This window comes from Hemibagrus wyckioides, linkage group LG13, assembly GCF_019097595.1.
Source record: "Hemibagrus wyckioides isolate EC202008001 linkage group LG13, SWU_Hwy_1.0, whole genome shotgun sequence".
Taxonomy (NCBI): Eukaryota; Metazoa; Chordata; class Actinopteri; order Siluriformes; family Bagridae; genus Hemibagrus; species Hemibagrus wyckioides.
The window spans coordinates 9,315,623-9,333,951 of NC_080722.1; the positions used below are offsets into that span (position 1 = coordinate 9,315,623).

The 18,329-nt window shown below is 38.6% G+C and overlaps 1 protein-coding gene and 1 long non-coding RNA gene across 3 annotated transcripts in view; one reads left to right on the top strand and one right to left on the bottom strand.

The window, feature by feature from the left end:
• LOC131364109 (uncharacterized) overlaps positions 1–11,546 on the bottom strand; it is a 19,963-nt gene extending 8,417 nt beyond the window's left edge. Inside the window, exon 1 of the long non-coding RNA XR_009206423.1 lies at positions 11,207–11,546. This is a non-coding gene — a long non-coding RNA (uncharacterized LOC131364109). The remainder of the gene's footprint in view (positions 1–11,206) is intronic.
• Positions 917–17,757, top strand: ldb3b (LIM domain binding 3b). 2 transcript variants are annotated; one of them, XM_058407190.1, is made up of 10 exons: positions 917–1,070; positions 1,281–1,493; positions 6,778–6,929; positions 10,262–10,337; positions 12,297–12,319; positions 13,452–13,652; positions 14,110–14,139; positions 15,920–16,086; positions 17,097–17,133; positions 17,231–17,757. In XM_058407190.1, exons 2-10 carry the CDS (start codon positions 1,398–1,400, stop codon positions 17,325–17,327), a joined length of 879 nt encoding a protein of 292 aa, XP_058263173.1. In that variant the 5' UTR covers positions 917–1,070; positions 1,281–1,397; the 3' UTR covers positions 17,328–17,757. The 2 variants fall into 2 exon arrangements, with proteins under 2 accessions (XP_058263173.1, XP_058263174.1); XM_058407191.1 differs by having other exon boundaries at positions 1,066–1,166.
• Positions 17,758–18,329: the final 572 nt, after the last annotated feature.

Sequence of the window (18,329 nt, forward strand, 5' to 3'; positions counted from 1 at the left end):
CTTGCCTTACCTTTCACTGACACGAGGGTAGAATAACTGCTCAAGTACGAGCTTTGTCACATCTCTACATTTATATTTGAGCAACAATTGTATTTCTTCCAACTCTATAAAAACATGCATGCAACTATCCATCCATCCATCCATCCATTCTATCCCATTGCTTATCCCAGGGAGTCTATCGAAGGGCATGATTGCACACACACTCACACACACTACGGACAATTTAGAGATGCCAATCAGCCTACAACACATATCTTTGGATTGGAGGAAGAGACCAGAGTATCTAGAGGAAACCCCAGAGGCACAGGGAGAACATGCTCTGTACACACAAACCCTTAACCCTGGTGCTACTACGCCACTGTGCCCCAGATGACAAATATATTAAACACTGATAACTCTAAAGTTGAAAACGTTTTTGCAGTTATTCATGATCTGAAGCAAAACAGATTGTCCACAATTATTTTCGAAACTTGAAAATGTTACGAAATTCATGTGATGTAGCATGGCTTCCTTATCAGGAAATTTGATTTGTGTGGTTTTTAGAATCAGAATTTCTCAATTACATAATCCAACAATGTGTGGAAGCAGCTGATGAGTCCTTCTGCATGTCTTTAATTAATGACCTGGTCTTCAGTGGATCAGCTGTGAGGAGGCAGCATGAATGTGGAGTGTTTAAAGGCTTATCAGCTTGACAATGTCATAGTTGAATGTCAGACACACGTATAACAAGTGTCCAAGGAAATATCTAGATTAACTAGAGAACCATTTGGAGATAGGCAGTGTGCTTACCAACCACATCCCAGCCCACGTTCATCAACAAATGGACTTTTCTTGTTTGTAAGTTTCTTCTCACCACTCTGGGGTGCACTTTGCTCACTGGATGGCCACAGGGGCAGAGTAAAAAAAATGTGTTGGCCTAAGAAGAGGCTATATTCGCCGTGTGAATCATAGGGGCTTGGTATCTCAGGGTGTCCCCTTACACACCAAATATGGACCCTGAGGGCTTGAGTGCTATCGCTTTTTGCAGTGGATGTCTATTCTTAGGCTGTCTGTCCAGGCCATCCGTACAGGCAAGATCTCTGCTCTTTCTGCTTTTCAACTTTTTTTTCCTCACGTATTTCGATTATGTAGTCAAGAACGAGGTTAAAATCAGGTTTTGCTCAAATGTAGGAAGAGATATGTTTAAGGGTGATGGGTTATGAGTTATGTCCTGTCTTTACAGATGTTGTCTAGCTATGTATTGCTGCACTCATTCCTGCATTGTTGTTATTGTGTTGTAGAGGCTCCTCGGCGCCTGCCCGTCCTCGGGTGTTCGTCCTGACTGCGGGGTGAAGAGCTAACAAGGAAAGGAGCTACCTGTCCCAAGGCGAGGCTTTCCATCTAAACTCTCTCCCAAAATGAGCAATTACACAATAACTCTGTGTGGACCTGCACCATGGGGCTTCAGACTGCAGGGAGGCAAAGACTTCAACATGCCGCTTACAGTCTCAAGGGTAAGACAAGCATTTGATTTTTCCACATTTTTATATTCTAAAACTAAAATAAAAAAAAAATTCTTAATTATCTTAATTCTCTTACAGTCTATTAAGCCTTTTGTTAGACATCCATTTTAACTGACACAGTCAAATAAAGAATGATTAACTGCATTTTTTTTGTCTATCCTGGTGTCAAAATCTCACATTCTTTTGCTCTTATGTTGCACTGATTTTGATATGCAACCAGAAATGTGCTACAAATACATAGGACAGGATTACATAACTATGCACTGCAGCTGTTGTGTCTTACTGACATAGTCCAGCTTGACATTCTGCATCCAGTGTTGGTCAAAGAGCAGTGACAAGCACTACAGAGTTAAACCTCTATGAATAGTCTATATCTGGGTGAGGTTCAGAGTAGCTTTGGCCAGCTGAGGAGAAAATTGAAGCTAAGATATACACTTCTTCGTCAAATATTGCATTTGGTGTATTATGCTTGCGTGATCCTTCAGGCCCTTGTGTTTCCTCAGCTTGTCTGACCAAATTACGCATGCTTTGTTCAACTGTCATCTGCTTACAGAAAGTCGTCTTAATCGTCACAAGAAGCGTTGTGATCCTGTCTGACACTGATTTTAGCAGCACAAACAAAAAATATTGTCTGACACCTGAGCACTGAATCACTCCTGCATCACATTTAAGTTATTTAGGTAGAATTACATTTTCTCTCGAATGCGCCGAAATCTTTCTTTGAGTTAATGTTATGTTTCACAGAAAGACTTTGTTTCAGACCTCGTTAATCACGCATGACGACCCTTGTTTTAGCTCAGGGCTGGCAACTAAAGCTAAAATAGCTGTCGTTTTCCAAGAAATCAGATACTGACACTAATAGAGAAGACTTTTTTAGCATGCAGTGTTATGTGGTTGATGGAGCCAGCATGGGGAAGAAATGAAGAATATGATGGGAACTAGATGTATTGTTCTGTGTGCCACTGTGAAAAGGACACACGTCATTAAAGCCATTCTGAACAGCGTTCACACTAAACAACATCACTCTACGTCATTCAATCCAGCAGGAGCTCTGAGGTGTGAGTCCCCTCCTACTGGATTTATAGGCTTAGAGATCTGACAAGAGCAATACTTCCTTAATCCCTTATGAAGAGAAAAGTATGCTATGTTTCACTCCATGTAAAGATGAAGAGAAAAGTATCCAAAGTTGTTTAGTGTTAGGATTAACTCATTCTTGCAAAGATGTTGTTGATGTACTAGCATGTGTAAGCATATTAGGTAATGTGTAGTGCACTTAGTTTACTTCTGATATAGCATACTAGGGTTAGGGTTAGCATACTTTTTTACATTTTACATTTCTGGCATTTGGCAGACTCCCTTATCCAGAGCGACTTACATTTTATCTCATTTTATACAACTGAGCAATTGAGGGTTAAGGGCCTTGCTCAAGGGCCCAGCAGTGGCAGCTTGGTGGACCTGGGATTCAAACTCATGACCTTGTATTCAGTAGTCTACACCATTAATCTATTTCACACCTGGAGAGAAAGTATACTTCTTGTCCTGTTCTTTTCTGAAGCAGATCTAATGCACTGATAATACGCAAAGCAACCTTAAGCTGCTATCAATGCACATACTTGCAATTGTAAAAGTGGATGGGTTTCTATACTTTCTGATATATCTGTTCATTAAACGTCTATAATCTGTGATATCATTGTGCAGTTTGGTGCTCTGAGCACACTACAAATGGAAACATACTGAGTTCTATTTACATAATAAGGGGCCATCGTTGATATGTTGATCGATCTGTAAGTCCAGGCAAATCCATTACACTTACATTTTTCTCATTTTACCACTGAGTAGTTGAAGTTAAGGAGCTTTGCTCAGGGGCCCAGCAGTGGCAGCTTGATGGTCGTGGGATTTGAGCTCACAACCTTCTAGTCAACCTTAACCACTGAGCTACCACTTCCCTCTCTCAGCATTAGCCTAGTGGACTCAGGAGTCAGTACAGAACAATCTCCAGGCTGTTTTTTTTTTTTAATTATTATTATTATTATTTTATTTGTTATTGCCTAGAAGACAAGTAGGTTCATTCTACTGACTTTTCCAGAAACAAAAGTTTACATTTGGAATGTATATTTAACTGAAGTGTACATCAATACTATAAATACAGCACTCAGAATTCCACCTGCTGTGCTATACACTGGCCGAGGCTTACACAACACGCAGTTATTTCACAGTTAAACATATCCAGAGAAAATAAATGTGCTAGCCAGACTTGAATAACATCTTTAACACCTGATACAAGGACTGAACTCCTGAGCTCAGTCAAAATGATGAGCTAAAAACTTTTGAACTTTGTCACATGGGCAAACACGATGCAATACAAGATTGTATATTTGTTCATTTACAGCACCCTATATGATGTGATGCACTTAACTAGCATGCTATATGTTATTACGTTCTGCTAGACAGCACTTTTACGCTAGTCAGCTAGGGTTCAGGGCAAATAAATCATGAGACTGAGCAGCACACTGGAGATTTTACTTGTCTGGTAGGGTAGATAATAAGTGTATTATTTGTCCAACCCTGAGAGTGTTTAGCATGATGCATAGTTAGAGTTTTTCTTGCAGTTTCTAAATTCGCTAGACATTTATTTTTTATACCATCGCACTACCCTTTACAGGATAGTTGTGTTCTGCAGTCATACAGATGACTATAAAGCAGGAGAGCTTGTGAAATGATACTGAAACTAATGAAACCTGAGACTGGACTTTTTGCATAATTCCAGATTTTTTATTTTTTACTCTGATTCAAGTGGACTTCAGATAAAAAAAAGTCTTTGCATCTGAGTCTGTTGTATTTAATAGTCATTTGTGTATGCAGGCTCATGAAAAGTGGATATGATGATGTAATACGAATGCATGAAAAAGTCTCTTTCCGGTGTTTAGGTGAGATATTTTCAGAGCAGCAATGTAATATGTGCCTGTAAGATTTGTTATATTAGCACATACATTTGCAGTAGGGAAGTGACCTTTTTAAATGCCAGAAGCATCTGCTTTCTGCTTTACTATGTTTTTGTTGTTGGGCTATTATCCACTTTTAATTACAAAGTGCGAAATTGAGTTTGTCAAACTAAAAAAAATAACAAATTGCCAAACTAAATAAAAGTTCTTAGAGCAGTGTGTGTAATTAAAAGTTTGATATTTCTTCGGTTTCTTGCGTAATTCTACAGTTATAGTTTTATTTATAAATCATGTGACTTGAGCAGAAATATAGACCCATCCATCCATACATCCATCCATCCATTTTCTAGAACCGCTTTATTTCTAATTAGGGTCAAAGGGATCTGCTGGAGCCTATCCCAGCACACATTGGGCGAAAGGCAGGGGTACACCCTGGACAGGTCACCAGTCCATCACAGAAAAATATAGACCAAGAAATAATGCATAAATATGAATATGACACATAGATAATAGTTGGTGATGAACATGTTTTCCAATCAGTTTTGTTAACTTGATAAAATGAGACTTTTAGCTTTCACATTAATGACACAAGCTCTAACACAGTTCTACACAATGTTTTAAGAAGCTGCCTGAGCAACTGATTATAAAGCATAGAATGAAAAATTACAGCAGAATAAAACTGAATATGTTCTTAGGAGATTATTTGTAAACCAGGATACATCACAGCAGATATAGTTCATTAACTGAAGCTAATTATTCAAAAAACAAAAGCAACGGCCTGATGTTCTTCTGTCATTTTCACCCCTCTATGGTATGTACAAAACTTATAAAGAAGCCTGAATGTACAATTTAACACTATGAATAGAGCAACACGAACTGTGCCAACTGTGCCAAAACGAACTGGCACCCTTCTACATATGCATGTATGAGTTACTATAGTATATATCACAGTAATTCATAAAATATATGAATTGGTGGTCCTGTTCTATACAGAGATCTCAGACCAATATATACTGCATCTCGAAAGAGGATTTAAACTAATACACCATGAGCTGGAGAGATTTTATGTTGAGAGGAATCTTCATATATCTAATTGCAGCACCATGCAACAGTGCTCATTAAACAGCATAGTTCCATTTGTACGGTTCAAAAAACATTTTTGTTTTTAATTGGATGTGTCCTGGACTTTTCAAATGGCTCACATGCTAGAGACGGAAACTTCAATACTTTAATGATTGATCGATTCATGAGCTTGCAGCCTCGCCCTTCAGGCACTAAATAAGGTTTCGTGTGTATCTCTCGGTCTATCCCATTGAGAAATGATCCTGCACATTGTAGATATACACCATTTCATGGACGACAAGCACTTAGCATTCTCTTTGAATAGTGTACGATCCTGAGTAAGTCATTTGGATCTTGTGTGCCAAATCTTCCAGTAATGCACTTCAGTCCTAGGAGAAAGTCAGCTAAGAGACACATGAGAACTCTTCTACTTTTCTAGGGTGCCTTGTTTTTTTTTGTCCTAATTGCTTAACTAATCTTATTTATGTAATGTAATGTAATTTTAAATTAGTCTGTAAATACACCTACAGTACACGATGTTCACGTTAGCAAGTCTGCACACAATCTTATGAGCTTAAGCTTCTATAAGGAAGCAAATGTTTTTCCTCACTATCTGGATAAAAATTTAAATATGGAAAATGTGAAAATGCTCCTAAGAACTCTTATATATTTCCATTCGTATCTGGCTCGATAAATAAGGCTCAACATGAGGCCCCAGGCTTGTAGTGCATCACTGTGAACTGTTTTTTTAATTAAAATTAAAATGCATATGATAACATAAAGAGTATCTGAATGTTTCTAGATCAGGAGTTCTACACGCAACGTGTTTGGTGTTTGCTGGCAGCTGGGTTATCTCGGGGTGTGTGTGTGTGTGTGTGTGTGTTGAGTAGCGGCAGCAGGTGGGAGAATAAGGGAGCACTGCAGGCTCAAATGGAGGGAGGTGTGTGCCCTCAGCAGCACACTTTATTTTTAACATTTTAATGAGCTGCCTGTAAGGCAAGCTACCACCTCACAGCAGGATGGTTTTTCGCTCTCTGTTTACAACTGAACATTTATAAGCGATTAGAGCAAGCGTGTAAGAAATGACAAACCTTTTTGTCCAAATTAAAAATGCCGAAAATTGTTCAGCAGATCAGATTGACACTTTGTGTATTAAGGGATATGAAATGGACAAGAAACGGAAGTTACGCTAAGAAATGGTCTCTTGTGCTCAGACCTGCCCATTTGAAGGAGTGTCAAATTGCATTTTTTAAATTTGTGCCTGTCCACAGATCACACCGGGCAGCAAGGCAGCCAATGGAAACCTGGCCCAAGGTGACATCATCACAGCCATTGATGGGGTCAGCACTGAAGGCATGACCCACCTGGAGGCCCAGAACAAGATCAAATTAGCAACTAATAAACTGGCCCTCAGCATGCAGAAGTAAATATTACAACACACACACACACACACACACACTAACATGCTGACCCGCTTTGATAATTGCAGAGGTGAACAGGGACACCAGGATGAAAGTAGTACTAGTGTCCTGCAATTAAACGTCTGGGGAATAAATACAGACACAGATGACTTGACACACTGCGAAAAAATGAAAATGCTTTCTTGCTTTCTAATAACTCAATATAATTCCTAAATGCAGCTTCATCAGTTTTCTAATCACAATAGAGACACATAATCAGTCCGCACATTTACATTTACATTTACATTTACATTTACATTTACATTTACATTTACATTTACATTTACATTTCTGGCATTTGGCAGACGCTCTTATCCAGAGCGGCATACAAAAGTGCGCACAATGAGGCTTAAGCATGACAGTGAAGCTGATGTAGAACTGAATGCTTCTTAACTATTTTTAGCACTAACTGTTCGTTAGTAATGAAAATCTCCTCAGTGAATGCATTCTCTTAGACAGAAATGGAGAAAAAAAGCATCTGATCTGTTTCATCTTCAATGGCTAGATTTCCTTAGTCCTGCTTTAACCTCCTACAAATTCCTTTCTTTTTCTATTTTGCCACTTTTTACACTTCCCCAAACATCGTCATATCGGGTCAACAGCCTGGTCTGAACCTGCAACCATTACAACTGACCTAAACAAAATGGGACCATAATAAAAGACCATGAATAGACCATGAAGATTCCGGAAAGACATTTTTAATGGCACTCAGGTTTATTGCATTTTGGCAGACCACATAAATACAATATCATCCTAAGGCACTTCTTAGGATTTTTTTAATAGCAAGATTCATTTTGAAAAGCCTTGTCCCTTTCTCACAAATCCAGTCTGTCTATTTCTAATCTTTCTTTATTTTCTCTGACCACAGCACAGCTGGATGAGACGGATCTATTAGAGCTGTTAGTTCATTTTGCTTTCTTTACTGATCCCTTGATTCTAGATTAGTTAATTACTAGATATTTTACAGTGCATTATTACAAAATACACATTAACACATTAACTATGAAGAGAAATTCATCCATTTATCGTTTTATCAGTCTGCTTTTCTTCAGATCATGATCTGTCCGTAGTTAAACAGAAGCAAATAACTGATCAGTAAGAGACGTGGGGAAAAAGAAGAAACTGTCTTCCGGTCTGATTATTATGTTAGAAGGCAGAGCAAAATGAAGGTCACAGTGCTAATGGGAATGTTAAAGTGGGTTACTAAAGCACATGATGCTCTCGACCTCGCCTTTATATTTACAACACAACAGCAACAACAACAATAGCTGCACTCAACACTCAGGACCACTCTCAGGACCACTCTCAGGACCACCTCCTGAAAGGAAATCTATATATAAAAAAGCAATCACTGACTCGACAGGCTTCAGTGTAGGGAAGGTGGATGGAATAGATTTTTTATTATAGGAAGAAACTGTGAAGACAAGAACCATAAACTTACATACAACAAAATATCCAGACTACAACAAACAACACACAAATCATTAAACACACAAACACAACAATGCACAAACACAATGTGCGACGGCGAAAGCACACAAACATGACAACACAAATCATTAAACATACAAACACAACAATGCACAAACAAAACAATGTGCGACCTTGACAGCGCACAAACACGACAAAAGACAAATCACAAAAACAGACAACCTCAACAACACACAAACAATTGGAACGCACAAATGACAACAAACACAACAACACTGCAAGATGTGAATCACGACAACACACAAACACAACAAAACACGACAACACGCAGACACACAAACACGGCAACACAAAAACACACAACCTGGACAGCACACATTCATGACAACACAAGAACACGACAACGCATGAGCACAGAAGCACAAATACAACAACACACAAATCATGACAACACAAGTCATACGAATCATGAGCCCAAGGATCACAACACCAAACACACAACAACACACAAATCATGACAGCTCACAAACACTGCAAAACACGATTCACAGCACAAAAACACAACAAAACAAATACGTCAACACGCAGGCACGTCAACACAAACACAGCACGGATACGAAAACACATGAATCTCGACAACACAGAGACATGACAGCACAAGACTCATGACAACACAAGCACAGAACGTCAAACACACACAAACACACCAAGACACACATCACAACAACACAAGAACATGAAAATGCATAAGACCAAACACAAGCATGACAACACACAGATTACCACAACAACACACTAACACAGCAATAAGTGAATCACAACAACAGATGAATCATGACTCCATATGAATCATGACTCCATATGAATCACATCACCAAATGAATCACTGCAACCAATCAGAACAACACAGAAAACACAACAACCAGTACAACAGAAGCTTTGTGTTGAAACCCTGAGAGACTGGAATTTAATTAGTGATGCTAATCAAGATGAAGCAGGAAACAGCAAGAGAGATTACTGACTTGTGATGTGCCGGGGCTGATGGGCAGTTCGTTCTGCACCCTGTGGCACTAGCATGACAATTCCCTGTTAGAAATTTAAGTAGAAAATAAGCTGTTATCTATGAAATTGCCTGTTTTTGTCGCAGACTCTACACGTGTAAATCCTTAGTCGTTGTTCAGTCTTACGTAAAGCTGACGTCTTTGTGTTGAAGGTTACATGCTGGAGCTTCGTACCTTTCTCGCTCTGTCCGTTATACAGATGTGCAAATACAGTGAATGATACATCAGCATTTTCAAACAAATCATTTTTACTGAATCATAACAGATATTTTGCAGTCAAAATGAATTATGGATGCATAAGCAAAATACGACAAATTATTTGCAGGAGAATTATAATTTCTCAACACCGGGGTGCTGATGAATGCTTGATTCTGATTGGTTGGAAGGTGTGAATTTTCTATGACACTGGATCCATCTGCAAGATATAGATCGATGCACTTGTTCTTATTTCAATTCAGTTCAATTTTATTTCCATAGCACTTTTAACAATGGACATTGTCTCAAAGCAGCTTTACAGAAATATATATATATTTTTCTATTTTACATCATAAGATAAGATAAGAGAAACTAATTTGTTTCGTGAATGTTCCACAACATTCAAATAAAATAACTATAAATGAATAAAATTTAAAGAATTGCTGAATTAAAAGTTTTGGTTAGTTGCTATGGTATAAAAGGGAATAAAACATTTCCATAAGTGCTTTCATTGGAAAATGGTCACACTGCACAATAACAGCATGCACCAGTGTGTTTTATTCATTAAGACAATAAAATGACTGATTTAATTGTTTTGGCCTCATTAGGTCGAGACGTCCAGCCCCTGTGCCCACAGCTACGCCAAGAATGGACTCACCCATGCCAGTTATTCCTCACCAGAAGGTAATATTATTCCTCACTCAGACCAAACCTCACTGCAACAAGCAATAAAAGAGCATGCAGGATTTCTCAGATTTTCTCAACAGTGTGTTAATCTTTTTTTGCTTTAAAGTGAATACAGTGCTGGAATCAGATCTGTGCTATTTAATCTACAATGTTATATATGTATTATAAGCCATGTGAATTGTCTAGCTCGGAAAATCTAGTGGCTGAAGAATCTAGGGTCTGTTATTTGCTTTTAAATCTGATCAGGATTTCCATTTGAGTGACCTTTCTGGTAATACAATAAGGTCTAACACAAGGTTTATTCTCTTTGAGGAATCCAACAACATTTCCTTGTCCATGCTAGGAAGCCTCGACTACACAAAGAACCACTGAGGAACACTTTTTTTCTGCTCTGTGAGAACTTCCTGGCCCAACGTTTCTCTCATGTACTAGCTTGATCAGGTCTTCTACAATATATTGCTTTAAAAATGTATTTATTAATCATGACAGAAACCGATGGTAGACATTTGCTTGATGAGATAAACACATGTGTCTGTATACAAGAACATGTTTTTTTTTCCTGACGATGAGGTAAAAATAACTCTTAACTCTCAGGTGTATCTATCTGTCCTGTCAGCCTTTACTTTGCACTGACTCTCTGGATGGCCACACAGCATGGTGCCTCTGATGGAATGCCATTCCAGGGGTAGTTAATGTTACAAGACGCAAAGCGACTGGTTATATTATTTCCTAAACCAACACCACCGGCTTTAATTAACCTCATTACATTTGATAAGATTCAGATAGGAGATCAGTGGGGAGGTGGTTAATCGTGTGACCTTATCGTAAAGCAATACTCGGAACATTCTGGAACATTGTGATCTCACCAGCTTTTTTCCGTCCACTCGATCCTCTTCCTCTCACTTTTCCCCGTGTCCCAGTGGACCCGTTTCTCCACAGACGATCTCTTTCTGTCTGTCAACCTGGTTCGCTTTTATATCTGTTTATTTGCTTTGAAGGCTATAATGTCGTGCTCAAAGTACAGATGTGTGTTTGGTGAAACCGTAGCTGATAAAGGTCTCACAAACATCGAAGCAGATGTCCTTCTATTTTCAGACACGATGCATTTGTAATTAGCGCAAAGGTTTCTTCTAATTCTGGATAGTCCCAGAACATTAGGGAACATTCATGAGTTGTGTCCCAGGGCTGGCACAGACTGGTGAGCTCTGTGCCATGAGAGATGTTCTCATCATGACTTAATGGAGGTGTGACCTACTGACAAGCTTTTTTAATGAACCTGAATACCACAGCGCCTGGAACACTCCTGGAACACTCCTGTATCACTTCACTTATCCTGTCATGTATCTGTTTTCATTTGCTGAAATTACAGTAACTTTTACACTGTATTTTTTAATCCCATGTTTATTTATTGCTTAATGTCAGACATAAACAGGTCTATTTTTATATACTCCACTTCCACTTAATTATTAATGTCAAAATGAAATTACTGGTCATTTCCTTTTCTCCTTTTCTATTACACACTGTGTATAATCAATCAACATATGAGTCAAATATATGATTCATTAAATGTAAACCTGGCTTGTTTTCACTAGAAGGTTTAGATCTCACTGTCCCTGTTCTCTGGCTGTGTTGCAGGAACAGGAACTTCTGTTGCAGTCAATCATTCTGTACCCACTAGCTAACTGGAATGTCACTCATATGGGACACGTACACCATTAATAACCAATATTTTCATCATGTGACCTGGAGAAAGGCTATTTGAATATGTATGAGTGTGTGTCTGGCATGTGTGGTCAGATTACTGTCGCGCTCGTTCCTGGAAACAGAAAGAAAGATCTGAATAACATTTGTTCGGTCCTCGGTTTATTTTGTTCTGTGGTCTTGTTGTTACAGTGATGTTAACACAGATTTCTGTGTTTTTCTCTGTCTGTGTCTAATTTCTACATGTTACTCCAGGTCATTGCCAACACAGCTGCCAAGTCAGTAAAATTCCTGAGTGCAGAAACTTGAATGTGTGTGTGTGTGTGTGTGTGTGTGTGTGTGAGACTGTTTGAGTGTTCAAAAGCATGATTCTTGACCATTTTGACTGCAAGTTGCTTGTTAATTACTTTAATCACAAATCACAAGATCAGCCTGTTATGAGAAGTCTAAACATCAGCTAGAAACTACCAGGCTTTTAATACAGACTTGAATATTTATAGTACAACCTTGCATGTAAATCATGCCATCTTTATTATCAAGCACTTGAAGAAATTGCCCTTGAACGCTAGACATTAAATATGTAAAGTGAATGAAGTGCATTTGTCTCTAGCGTTGTGCTAAGCTACCGTAAAAGTGATCAGAAATACGCCCACATTTCTGTATACCTTTCCTAATTTAGATACATTATACACAGATCATGCATAATGACATGTATCCATTAATGTGTTTATTGCTTATTGAAAATGCATGGTGGTCTGGGAAAATCCATCAGATGTTGCTACGGCTGAATTCTGGCAAACAATTTTAAAAACCTGGCTTGTTTTCTTCACAGCTATAATACTCCATTGTTCATGAACTATAAATATATACATGGGTTTTGATTTACTTTGTAACCTTGTCTTGTCTGGCTGACTGAACATGTATAAAAGCTGATTGTTAATTCTTCAGCCTGAATGCTACATGTTAACGAAGTCATTGGAGAGCTATTTGCCATAGCAATGCAGTCATAAGTCTAATCACTTCTATTTCTAGTCACATAAAATGGATAAGATAGGCAATTCAATTCAGGAAAATCTGCAGTTTTCCGTCCTATATTTAATAGAAAATGGCAGATTTACCATATGAAGGGTTTTCCCATGATGCCACATTAATATGTACTAAAGGCTCTGCTACCCCAGGTTGGTTTAATAGATTTAGTCACTTAAACACGCTTATCATCAATTCATGTCTAGGAAAGCCAGGGTTGACCACCTGTTGGTGATTTTCATGCTCAGAAACCCCTGACTGAGCTCACCAGTTAAACAGGTTTAGTAGTTGTATTAAAGCCTGCAAATCACTGCTCTGATCCCTTGCAGACTGGACACAACTGCCCTGTAATAATGCTCTCTCCACTAATATGTTCTCTGACAGCCAAGAGTATGTTCCCAGCTTCAACCCTATTGCACTGAAGGATTCTGCTCTGTCCACTCACAAGCCAATTGAGGTGAAGGGTCCAGGAGGTAAAGCCACCATCATCCATGCCCAGTACAACACTCCCATCAGCATGTACTCACAGGATGCCATAATGGACGCCATCGCCGGCCAGGCTCAGGCGAGAGGCAGCAATCTGAGGCAAGTTATCTCAGGAGCACTTTCATTCTATAGTATTCAGATGAGATAGACCTGAGTAAATTCACAAATGTACAACGGATATTAGTCATATAACCATTTGTAAATTAGTAGTTTACTGAAAATAATTATTCGTTTTTTAATCTGATTTCATGGGCAAGCCTAATTATTTGGTCTATTTTAAGACTCGCAAACTCAACCTGAGATGCCAATGTGTTCCTTTATATTTCCACTAGGGGGTGCTCTTGGTTATTTTCAGCTGTAATGTATTTACAAGTGAGGAAAGTGGCTTAGACATCAGACTGCCATACTATCTATGTGTGTCAACCTCATCTTTTGTCTTCCTCCCTTTCCTTTTCACTCTATCAACCACCCCAACTTCACGTTATACCTCATCCACCGTTCTTGTCCATGGCACCATATCACTCCTGTTCATCCTGGCTCATCCCCTGATAATCAGTGGGGAAGAAGCTGTTGAATCTCCACTGGGGTGAGTAGTCACAGGTCACCTCATACACTCAGTGTGTTCTCATCCCGTGTGATTTCATTATTGGACAAATTTGCAAAACCTACATTATATGTATTATATTCTTGATTAATGAACTAAGCAGGGAGTGTCTGTGGTATGGGTTCAGGGGGTTCACTCTCCTGTGTGGACTATAAATACTTAGGAATGTTCTGAGTATCTGAACCCTATATGATGAGCTGTCTAATGCAGGGGTGTCCAATCGTTTTGCAGCAGGCTGGTATGGGTGCAGGTTTTCATTCCTATCAATCAGAAGCACACCTTATTCCACATGTTTATTCAGTTTGTGTTGCTTCTGGTTGGAAAATGAATCTGCACCCACTCCAGCCCTTTCCAGATAAATTCAGACACCCCTGATCTGACATAACATGAATGGTGCTCAAAACCCACTATTTTAGCTTTTATCCGGTTTCTCAATGGCATTTATTCTTTATTAGCTTTTGACATTTATGAAAAAATATGGACAATGGTCCTCATATAATTATGTTGTAGTAAAGACCTGGGTAAATTTTTTATTTGTAGACTTGTAGAGGTTTCAGAAAGGCTGATTTTCTTGGGTTGATCGGTCCCAAATGCATTCTTGACACAGTGACACCCACTAAATTCCTTAAAAGGTCAAATGCACAGAGGGCTAGGAACACGAAATGACAACTAAATCGTGACGGGCAGCCAACCAGCACATGAAAAGGTCAAAATCTAGAAATAAATTTGAGAAAAGTTGAATTCGGTGTGAATTAAGTGAGCGTAGAGAGGAGAAAAAGGATCTACACTGTACCCAGGTGATCATGCACACCACGTACACCACACAGGGAAACGGCTATTTATAAAGTGTTTTAAGTGTCTCGTCTGAAGTGTTACACTGCATTGAAAGAAGATGCCGTGGCAAATGGAAATGATCCAGATTCCATAATAAAAAAGCCCTTCATTTAGGTCTTTAAAAATCCTTTCCTCCATACAGGTTCCCTCAGCTGAGGCATTTGCTTGACAGACAGACCGGCTTGTGCTTGTTTATAAGGCAGCATTAATTTTGTCATAATTGAATGAGTAGCTTTATTTATTCTAATTTATGGGTTTAATTTATCTCACTGTCTTTAGTTTACATATTCTTTAATTAATGCCAATAATAAAAAATGACTGAGTTTCATCAAAATTTCCCAACGGTGTTCTTAGTATCCGTGTTAGTGAACTATTATGAGGATTTGTTTTTAATAGACTCTAAAGTACTTATCTTAGTTGCTCTGGGTAAAGGCATCTGCTAAATACTGTTACTGTAAGAAAAATACAAACAGTTTGTACTCAGCAGTATAAGACATAAAATTCTTAAAAAGACATAAAAATCTATGCAAATTATAATACTTGAATTTGATTACATGGAGATTTACATTATTTAGTCTTCTCTGAAGCACAAGTGGGATGTTAACATTTTTCAGCTGCAGGTTTTTAATGAAAAGCAAATTTCTTATAAGCAATTTCACGAATACATTTTTTTCATAGCCAGCTTGATGAATAAGGTCCCCAAAAAATGTACTTAATTGGTTAAAACTGAAATCTGAATCCCTCGATAAAACCCACAGAACAAGGGTTACATTAGAGTCAACATTTCCAGGTTATGCTGCCAGAAATGGACAAATGCACATCAACACAGAAGTCACGCCTTTAGTCAGAACTCGATCTCAGTTAATATTGTAATACTTGCCTTCAGAAGTCTGATTTCATCTCTATTCTCTTTGTCTTTGGGAAACAGTTCACTCCTTGTGAAAGATCCTCTGGTGGACAGTGCCTCTCCAGTATACCAGGCTGTGATAAAATCAGCGGATAAAGAGAATGAGCTTTCTGACTGGGCTCGTCGTGCTGCCAACCTGCAGTCCAAGTCTTTCCGCATCCTCGCGCACATCACAGGGACCGAATACTGTGAGTTCTGTCTGTTTTCTCTTATACTGTCTCACTGTTTGGATACATGTAATTCTGTAGACATACTGTTCTGTTAAACCAATCACAACACCATTATACACCCATAAGGCATAATATTATGACCACTTTTGCTGCCAAAACAGCCCTGACCCATCATGCACTGTTCCTTCCTTGGACCACCTTAGTTGAACTTTTTAGCTGTAGTTTTGGAGATGCAATTTGGCCCTTCATCAAACTCGCTCAAATCCTTAGGCTTGTCCATTTTTCCTGCTTCTAACACATCAACTTTGAGAACAAAATGTTCACTTGCTGCCTAATATATCCCACCCACTAACAGGTGCCATGATGAGGGGATCATCAGTGTTATTCACTTCACTTGTTAGTGGTCATAATGTTATGCCTGATCGGTGTATGTTGTAGCTTGGGGGCGGGGGTGGTAGCTTAGTGGTTGAGGAGTTCTGGTCAGATGGTTGTGAGTTTGAATCCTGGGGCCACTGCTGGGCCCCTTAACTCTCAATTGCAGTTTGTAACAATCTCAGTTGTATATAAGATAAATAAATATAAATATAAGTCAGTGTTGAGGTTCTCTTTGGGAGTGACACAGTTGGACAGGATTAGAAACGAGTACATCAGAGGGACGGCTCTTGTTGGACGTTTGGGGGAATAAGTTAGGGAGGCCAGATTAGTTTGGACATGTTCAGAGGAGGGAGACTGAGTATGTTGGTCAGAGAATGTTGGACATGGAGCTGCCAGGCAGGAGGCAAAGAGGAAGGTCAAAGAGGAGGTATATGGATGGAATAAATGAGGATATGAAGTTAGTGGGTGTAAGTGTTGAGGATGCAGACGATAGGGATAGGTGGAGAGAGATGATTCGCTGTGGCGACCCCTGAAGGGAAAAACTGAAAGAAGAAGCAGAAATATAAATATAAGTCGCTCTGGATAAGGGCATCTATGAGCAAGCTTTGAGCACTTTGAATCATTCCAGGCTGACAGTCTTTCTTTGTTTACAGTGCAAGATCCAGATGAGGAGGCTCTCAGGAAATCAAGGTATTTAACATTGTTCATGTCTATCTGTATTTTGTCTCAGTTTAAATAAATGAAAAAAAATAATAAAATACCAATATTTTGTACTCACTCATTACAGGGAGAAGTTCGAATCAGAGGTAAAAGGCCCACGATTTGCCAAACTGAAAAACTGGCACCATGGCCTGTCTGCACAGATCCTGAACGTCCAAGAGTAAAAACTTCCTACAGCAGAGGGACAGGGATTACAAAGGAAAGCAACGATAAGGAGGTGAAGGAAAGACGGAAGAGAAAAATAAAAGACGGTAAAGGTGAAAAGTATTGTAGTGATGGCTTTGTTAATGCAGTAAATTAATATTTAAGATAAAGTGCTCCCCTTGCTGCTATGTGGTCATATGTCATGTTTGTTTCGTGTGTCTTCCTGCAAACTAGATAATATATTACTTTTCTTTTCTTTTCTTTTCTTTTCTTTTTCTTCTGGCTGTTTATTCAACATTAAAATGAATTATTGATGTACAAAGACAAAATCTTAGAGAAACTAAGTGTATACTATGCAATGCGCTGCCATACGTCCTGCAAACATATTAATTGAATGTACTGTATTAATGTGAATAAAACATTATTCTTTTATCCAAACCTACTAAACAAGTGTCATGTTCTTTATTTCAGTTTTGGAAATGTGCCCGTGTGTCACTATAGAATAATGTCACAAATAACCACTATAGGATTTTATTCTTCTTTTGTTTCTTTCCCACAAAACCATCAAGCGCTAATTAAGACTCCACAGAAAGACTGAAGATGTACCGGTTCAAGAAATTCAGTATTCCTCTTCATGCTAAAGATTTCTCTTTCATTTCACAAGTTTTGTTGAGACAGATTTTGTTCCTTGTATTTCATGTCAACATTTATTGTTAATTTTATTGCTAGAAATCAATATGGTACTCTAACCCAGTCACTTTTATCATTGAAGGAAATACAGTATTCCTTCATTCTAGGTGTGTTACACACTTTACGTTTCATTGGACATCTGAAACAAGCTACTACAGAGCGAATGTTGTGTAGAATTTAGTCACAACTTGGACTGTTTAGTGCCACATTTATGGGCAACCAGACTGCTTTTAGAAAGATTTGCGATCTAAATCCAAATCTCCTATCCTTCAAATCTGTCATTTAAAATAAATTATTCTGACATAAGATAAATAATAAGAGACAAATTATTA

What these genes read in the sequence shown, in the direction of transcription:
- ldb3b (XM_058407190.1), top strand. Translation starts at nt 1,398, where the DNA reads ATGAGCAATTACACAATAACTCTGTGTGGACCTGCACCATGGGGCTTC. An exon ending in CAGTTATTCCTCACCAGAAG is followed by an intron (nt 10,338 to 12,296) that starts GTAATATTATTC and finishes ATGTTACTCCAG; the next exon opens with GTCATTGCCAACACAGCTGC. An exon ending in GCGAGAGGCAGCAATCTGAG is followed by an intron (nt 13,653 to 14,109) that starts GCAAGTTATCTC and finishes CCTGATAATCAG; the next exon opens with TGGGGAAGAAGCTGTTGAAT.